The following is an 8,775-nucleotide window of genomic DNA, read 5'->3' as shown; positions in this document are numbered from 1 at the left end:
TATATATATATATATATATATATATATATATATATATATATATATATATATATATATATATATATATACATATATATATATACATATATATATATATATATATATATATATATATACATAATATATATATATATATATATATATATACTATATATATATATATATATATATATATATACTATATATACATATATATATATAAATATATATATATATATATATATATATATATATATACATATATATAATATATATATAAATATATATATATATATATATATATATATATATAAAGATTTAAAATACCCTACATTTGTTAGAATTAAACTTTTGAAAGATAAAACAATTCTGCATTAGTTAGAATGAATCTATTGAAAGATAAACTAATCACATTTTACAATAATTTTCCCTGGTGGTCCATCATAACTTAATTTACCTAGAACATTCACATAAGATAGGTACGCCCTGCATGGTTTTAGTGTGGTCTTACATAGTACATACCTACTACTAAGTTTAGGATATTGTGGATTGTTTATTTGTATGTATGGCATAACTTTTTTGGCTTTCATTTATCTTTGTAGTAATTTTAAAGTAAATAGTCTAATTATAATGCTATAAACCAGGTAACATTTATTGTGAATTTATTGTACAAGTAAAATTCTTCAAAATGCTGGTATTCAAAGTAATCCCTCAATCACCATCAAAGATCATGACTTAACAAATGTTGTGAAACAAAATACCAAAGCAACCATAGGAAAGAAAGTAGTTGAAAGATTGCAGTTTGAAAAAATGGAAGGTGGAAGCAATACTTGACAAATGATAACTTTAGTTCCTTATAAGGAAATTTGCACAAAATCCAAGGGATTTACACATGAGATGCTTTAGCATTTTGTGACCTACATGTGGTGTCGTCAAATTGTTTCGTATTTGAATCTAAAAGTTTAGGACTTTTTCCTTTGTAGACAAAGGGGAAAATCTTATTGGTTTACTAGTAAAGCTGGATTAAGTTCTGTACTTTATTTTAAAATAGTTTACATCTGGAATATTGGTAGCTTAACGTGCCCATTCATAAACTCTCTTCATATTGGTCAAGTCATTTCAATCCTTTAAAAACGTGACCCCAGTACCCGATAAACTCTTTCAGTAAGATCAAGTTGGCTTATAAGGAATTTGGAAGCAGTCTTATTCTGGGATAGGTTGTGCAATTAAAAGATTATAAAAGGTTATCTCTTATCAAATCTCTACATCTGTATGCTGTAAAGGGTCAACCATACCTTGCCTTTGTTTATTTGATACGCTCTTTTGTTTCAGATGTTAAAGTATTAAAAATGTCCTTTCAGGATTCTAAGATTGTTAGGGTGGGACCAGGAAAAGAATGCAGCACTGCCAGGTCTATTTATCCTTTTAAATCTCGGCCTCGAGCTTAATCCATTGTTTATGACTTTACCCGAGATCTATCATTTACAGTACTTAGTTTACCAAAGAAACTAAAAGTACATTTTGGTGGTTCTTAATGATTTTCCTTTCTTTGTGTTCTTTTTGGAAATGAAAATCATGGATCTTGTAATAATGCCATAATTTCAAGCCATTTGATTATTGTCCATGTTCCATTTTAGCAATTATTTGTGAGTGTGTGTACTAATGATTCCTTTTTGGTCTATATGCGCGCACACAAACACAAGCACGCAAAGGTTACTCTTAGTCGCATTTAGAAGAAATTAAAACAAAATCCGGGATAAATACAGAGCAAACACTCCATCTATGTGCTTCATCCACCTTTACCGCTGAGGTTTTAGGTTTAAATAAGTCGGTTTCCTTATGTGCAAAATGACCAAAATCTTCTTAACTGAGAACGATATAGTCCAGGAGAAACTTCCTGTCACCTGCCACACATTTTAGTTTGACTTAGTTCACTGCTCTGTTAATATATTTATTTACCATGAGTTATCTTATGTTGTTCTTAGGCATAGTACTTTATCACTGACCCATTAACAAGACAGACAGTGTAGTACGTATTCAGGAACAGTTGTTTCTCTTTCTACCAAGTTTTTACTTTGATTTTGTTCCTTTTCTCTGGATTACTAAGAAACTGGCGCTATGTAAGTTTACCATCAATAAGGTGATTTGGGAGTGTTATGAAATTCTTTCATTCTACCAGTGGTTCATGTTTTTTTATGAGTAGACAAATTTTACTGACATCTTGATATTACAGACACAAAAATGGTCCCAGCATGGCATGAAGCTAAATAGAAGGAACAGGCTTTTTAGTGGAGTTGACAACTCTTCAGATGTCACCATTGAGAGATAAGCTAATTTTCAGTTTTTTATGGGTACAGGAGAATGAAAGAATTGGAATAATTTTCTTACATAAAACATTTAATGTTGATGCTTAACAGTTTGTTGTTGTACATTGAAAAGTTTGAGAAATCATGAGCAATAGAAAATAACACATTTGATGTATACTACAGAAGACAGACTGAAAGAGGTACTACAAAAAATTCATGGGCCTTACTATTCATAGCTTGAGTGATCACAACTACCTTATGAAAATAATTTGTAGATAGTGGATAGTTGTTGCTTCAAATTCATAAGTGTCATGAATTTTTTTTATATATAAGCAGCAAAATGTATGCATACTGAAGGAGAGCTACAATCAAACAGTCCTGTGGTGACAGATACTTTTCACTCTGTTGCATGTATTAACGTAGTTGCTGCACTGTCGCTGATCTAATTACGTACAGCATCTTCATGCTGTTAGCTACAATTCTTAAAGAAAATTTATCACAATGTTTTAGGTCCTAATATATTCTAATGATTGTACTAGTCTAAGGACACATTTCGGATCCTTTAAAGGCTTTTTAACTTTAGACTTGGTGAACCACAACCAGGTTAATCCAAAGACATGACCAAGCAGTGTTGTTAAGAAGAGCGTTAGTGGAAGATGATAATAACTTAATTGTGCATACATTGTTCTTGGAGTAGTTGCATACAACCATATTGCCCATGACATGTATACACAACTTTCACTAAACTGGATTACTGGATCATATATCTGGCTGTAATTGTACTTATCAATTTCATCTCTGTATAATTCTACATTTTTAATTTTTTTTGCATAGATGAGATGGCCAATCAGAGCTATTATGCCTACAGCCTTAACAGATAAATAGCATGCAGCTGCAAGAGGTAGGCTGTTGACACCTAGACCAATCACCAGCATGGCCCTTGTCACTGTAAAGAAAATAAAAATAAACATTCAACCTTCAAGATATATGAATATTCTGCAATCTCCAGCATATTTAGTAAATTACCAAAACAACAAACATTACTGCAGACTAATTAGGTAGTATCAGAACCATTCCTACTTAATCATAGAGCAAACAAAAGTCAGCCTTCTTAGATGAATAATCACAATCAGTAGTACTAATGAAACTAACATGCTATGAGTTATGTTTGCTTAGGGATGAATAATTTCATATCGGAAAAACTAAATGTTATATGCGTAGTATTTCCTAACATATCTCATGTATAAAACATATTAAATATAATTTTGGTAGCTAATACAGATAGTAACAGAACAATTATATCCATATATATATATATATATATATATATAATATGATATATATATATATATATATATATATATATAAATATATATATATATATATATATATATCCATAACTTATGTAATTACAGCAGCTGATTCAGTGCGGCATGCATGGCACGTTGTGCCATGCACTTATTTAACCTTCTGCTAATAAGGTGCCCCATTGCTACATCTGACAGGGTACCTGGAGCACTACTAACTGTTAATGCGGGCCATGGAACACTCCTGTCTTGACTGACTTGCAGCTGTTATACCACTACTTCCTATGTTCATGATGCTTGCTCTATGTGCAGCACAAATACACATATTGACACAAGTCTCAACTGTGATGGTGGAGTACTTCATGAAAATTTCTGTTCAGAGATGCAAGTGTTAAACTGCAGTGGCTCACTCACCCCCTTTCCAGCCGCAAGGACAAAGTAGGATGGTTAAGGTAGGTACAACCTATGTAAAAGGCTCAAGGTTGTATACGGAAGTAAAGTAAGGAGCCATGACCTATGGGAGTTGTAAAGAATGGCCAGCTTTATACTGACTATTACCAGGGTACTGAAAAAAAGGAAAAACAAGGGTTGTTGAGTGCTTGCCTGTACCTCATTCAATTCCAGTGTGTACTTCAGCCTGGATGCTGCTTTGGGAAAATGGAGAGGGAAGGAAGGGCAGACCAATTCCATTCACATGAGCACTTCCAGAATCATACCAAGCTTGGATTAGATATGATTATCCAATCAGGACTTGTGGGCAATATCCCTGGAGTAGAATGAGGTAAAGGTAGTTTGGTTATGGCATATTTCTGCCCTCATTACCTGAACACTGAGAAGTGAGGCCAGGAGTGGAATTGTAACCTGGCATGATAGTCAGAACCAAGTTCCTGGACACCACCATCTTACACTTACCAGTATGTACTATTGAAAAGTCTGGCCAAAAGGAGTGAGTTCCGAGTTCTTTTCAGATAGTACTTAATGGCCAACACCAGGTACAACAGCATCTCATCTGGGGGTCTACTTGAAATTTGTCATCATCATGGATACTACATCAAGGCATAAGAGGTCCAACCACTTCAGTTTGAAAACATAAGATATGGTTGAGTGATAACTTTTTGCTAAAGAAACTGAAAAGGTCTGCAATCCACCCAACAGATACTCTAATCGTAGAGTTATCCCTTCTATGATATTAATCACATAAGATTGCCAACTTCTCCTGGTGCATGTTTGTGGAAGAATGATGGAGGTGCTCGGACTTCCATTTCCTTGTCCTGTGAGAAAAGCCTCTCTCTTGCAGGATACTTGGGATAACCTCCCAATGTGAAAGTGGATAAACTAAATTATATTATGGCACTTGTGGATGTGCAGCTGATAGAAGGGTAGGATATGGGAACTCCTTCCCAATGAGGAAAGCCTCTCTTGCATGATATGCTGGATAACCTCCACATGTAAAAACCGAGGGACTCAACTGTGTGATGATATTTGCAAATGTGCAAGTGTGGCTTTGAGGTAACTTGCTATACTCTGTTTTTTTCCATCTGTCCATCCGCCTGTGGTGTTTGCGTATGGTAACACTGCGTCCCGGGCTATAGATAGTTACATTCAACAATGATAATAATATCCTATTTCAAATATTAACGGTGTAATTAGCATACAGTAATTTATTAAAACACTTTTCAGCTGCAAATGTACACCCAGATATCCTTTTAATTACCTAAAACTTACACATAGCGTAATTATTTAAAGCCCGGGACGCAGTGTTACCATGAGTAAACACCACAGGCGGATGGACAGATGGAAAAAAACAGAGTATAGTTACCTCAACCATTAGTCTAACCAGACTTGTGTACCACTCGGTGTGTGGCTTACAAGGCACTACCAAAATCTTCTGATGATGTGGGGAGATGAATGCTCTGTTGAGCTCTCTGAGGAGAAAGTTTTTTTTAAGTGCATCGTTCACCACTGCCCACAGGTCTAGGATGAGGAAGTGTACAGTAGATACAGTGATTTATATGTAACATGCATTTGTCATTGTAAAATTTATTCTTGCATTCCACGTACTATATAACATTGTAAGGGGAACTGTATTCTTGCCTCACACGTGATAAGTGGCAACCAAATGCATTCAAATCCAATGCCTACCAGTACGTACGTCACTTCCCCTCCGAGTTCAGTTGCTCACATGCACTGTCCTTGTTATATTACCTAATTAAGAACCTACATTTCAGACGAGCTAGTTTCACATCTCGTCCCAGCCAACATGGCGCTGGTAAGGTATTACAGGAAGAAGTTACAATAAGCAAGAGAAAATACAGGAGACTTAGAGCAAACTGGAAGAAAGCTGACAGCGGACCATAACCAACAGTTACCTGCTTGTCTCTTTACGCAATGGACTTTATTTCATGGTAAGGTGGTCCTAAGAAGCCTACTAGTAGTGCCAATATTTCATGCATTGCACTTGAAATACGGATACTCTATATTTCTGTTATTCTGTTTTAAGCTTGTGTGGGGGTAAACAGAATTCACAATGGATTCTCCATGTTCTCAGGACATACATGACGACACCCCATTTGCCCAGTATTCATAAGATCCTGTCTACCGTCCACAGTCTCTGCCTGCTCTCCATCCCCAGATGATACCCCAATCAACTGATTTCCTTTCGCTCATATATTACCTGGAGAAATCACGGATCGAGGAATCCATGCCAGGATCAGACAAGAGGAGGAAAGGAAGAGACAGAAAGAAGAGGAGAGACAAAGAAAACAGGAAGAATTAAGGGACCCATGACAGAGAGAGGACGATGAAATTTACAGGCAAAAGGAAGCGGACTGCTACAATGCTAGCCCCCACTCATACAGCAAGCAACCACAGGAAGCCCCAGCATGCCTCCTTAGACTCCTGCAGATCCTACCTCGCCACCATAGAGTGCAGTGACCCCGTCGGTAACCCCTCTATAGAAAGCAATTGCTAAGAACCCAACCCCCCCTCCACCCAAGTGCAACTTTTCAGATTTTTTGGGAATGGCAATGCCAATGGGATGATTATTCAGTCATGGTGGATCTGCTAAAGTTACCCAGAGAGAAACAATTAACCCAGATGAGGATGTATCTTGCCTTGGAAAGACAAAAGATCCTCGAGCACACCCTAGACATGCTTCCAGACAGACACAGGATTAAGTGTTGACAAAGTCTTGGATGCCCTTCAAGAACACATAAAGAGCCTTCGCAATGAGAATCTAAGTCGTAGGGAGCTGCTCACCATTTATTTATTTTTTATTTTTTTTACACAAGCCTCAAGAACAATGCAGAGAAAGTAGGTCTGTCCCAGTAGATCTTGTTTGTGAGCAAACCCAGATGAAGATGATTATCATTATGGGAGTCAGAAATGAAGGACTGACTGAGAAACTCTTAGCCCTCGACATCACTGTCTCTCTACAGCATATTTTCAACACGTGTCGCATCTCTGAGCCCACCAGGAAGGCTACTTTTGCAATTTGTGCTTCATCCTCTCTAACTACAGAAAGCAGAAAAAATATGGAAAGGGTGCCACCTCACCATCACATAGTGTTTCATGCCAGTTGTACAACCACATGCACAAATCAGAAGTGTCCAGCAGCAGCCAGCACCTGCAGTAGCAGTTGTGCCCACAAGGGGCACTGGGCCAAGGCACAGAGGTACTCCGCCAGACAGTGCCACTATTTCAACCGACAAGGACATACGACAAGTACTGCCAGAAGAAGATAAGGGATGCTAAACAGGGTGCCACTTCCACACCACCCTCTCTGAGCTGCATTGGATGGGAAGACCCTCTTCTATCACGGCAACTGCTGCCAATCTTGGTTTCCCTCTTGTATGGTAACATCACATCCAGGATTCTGATGTTGCCAGACACAGGTGCCCACATCCGCTATGGGCCCTCAGCATCCTGACACCTTCTGTGCATTTCTAGGAGCTCATAACAACCCCCACCAGTTACCCCAATGTTCACTGCAAATGGATCTATGATGTCACCTGCCTTAGAATCCTTCACAGCTACTCTCACCTTAGCTGAGAAATCCTGTCCAGTGAGGATCCAAATCCGTGAAGGTGACCGAACACTGCTGCTGTCATATAGCCACTGCAAAGAGTTGGCCATTATTATTATGCCAGTTTCCCTGACCTATCCTGGATGTTACCAATGTCAACAGGTGTTCAGAGCTGCCTCTTTATGCCAATTATCCCCTGTTGAAGCCAGAGACTTCTTTCGTGGAGAGTTCAAGACGTGCTGATTTCCAGGAAGAACTGAATAAAGCCCCACTCAATCCAATGGAAGGACCCCCAATTTGAATCCATCTTAAGGAAGATTCTGCACCTTTCGCCATCAACACACCTCACCAAATGCCATATGCCTTCTGGGAACAAGTCAAGGCAGAGCTTGAGTTCATGGTAGATCAGGGCATCAATTAAGCCTGCCAGTGATGAACCCTCAGACTAGTGTCACCCACTCGTCGTAGTACCTAAGAACAAAGGCATTTGAATCACTGTTGACCTTAAGACCCTCAACAGCCAAGTAAAAGCCCAGTCTACCTGTCACCGTCACCATCGTCAAGCAGGTGCTGTGTTGATCCGAAGGCCAAGTTCTTCACCACTGCAGATGCCCTGCATGGGTACTGGCAAATGCAACTTGTAGTGGAGGATCAAAAGTTATTAACCACACTTGTCACACCCTATGGCCAATTCCAGCATTCCAGAGGTCCAATGGGATTTGCTGTCAAAGGAGACTCCTACTGCCTTTGAGGAGACAAGGCTCGAAGAATTGTGCTAAAGTAGTCAATGACATCCTGTTGTTCAAAGAGAAATTCGTAGGTATCAGCCTCTCAGACCCCTCATGTGCCCTAAGTGAAGCCTTCCCTGGCTAGCCAACCAGTCCTTGCCTCTTTTGATAGTCCTCCCAGTTACCCTACAGACCGATGCTTCTCGACTCAACAGACTAGGATATGCCCTTCTACAGGACCACAGCAATGGAAGACTCCGCTTATTACTGTGGCTCTTCTTTCCTCACAGATGCCAGGACACGCTACACCAAAATCGAGTTGGAGATGTTATCCGAAACCTGGGCTATGTCTAAATGCAAACTGTACCTGATAAACCTCCAACATTTTACATAGAAGACAGCCCATCGGCCATTATGCTCTCAATGCGGTC

The 8,775-nt window shown here is 38.5% G+C and overlaps 1 protein-coding gene and 1 long non-coding RNA gene across 7 annotated transcripts in view; one reads left to right on the top strand and one right to left on the bottom strand.

Annotated features, from left to right (window-relative positions):
• LOC135224553 (uncharacterized) overlaps window positions 1-8,775 on the top strand; it is a 46,343-nt gene that overhangs the window by 32,893 nt on the left and 4,675 nt on the right. The window contains exons 4-5 of the long non-coding RNA XR_010316763.1: window positions 2,213-3,343; window positions 3,791-4,044. This is a non-coding gene — a long non-coding RNA (uncharacterized LOC135224553). The remainder of the gene's footprint in view (window positions 1-2,212; window positions 3,344-3,790; window positions 4,045-8,775) is intronic.
• The window catches only part of LOC135224500 (uncharacterized), a 36,142-nt gene continuing 29,722 nt past the window's right edge, over window positions 2,356-8,775 (bottom strand). For all 6 annotated transcript variants that reach the window (XM_064263529.1, XM_064263567.1, XM_064263548.1 and 3 more), the window contains one exon: window positions 2,356-3,231. In XM_064263529.1, the coding sequence (XP_064119599.1) occupies window positions 2,792-3,231 (440 nt within the window). In that variant the 3' untranslated portion in view covers window positions 2,356-2,791. The remainder of the gene's footprint in view (window positions 3,232-8,775) is intronic.

The sequence above is a fragment of the Macrobrachium nipponense genome, chromosome 20 (assembly GCF_015104395.2).
Source record: "Macrobrachium nipponense isolate FS-2020 chromosome 20, ASM1510439v2, whole genome shotgun sequence".
Classification (NCBI taxonomy): domain Eukaryota; kingdom Metazoa; phylum Arthropoda; class Malacostraca; order Decapoda; family Palaemonidae; genus Macrobrachium; species Macrobrachium nipponense.
This window is presented reverse-complemented; position numbering and strand designations above follow the sequence as displayed.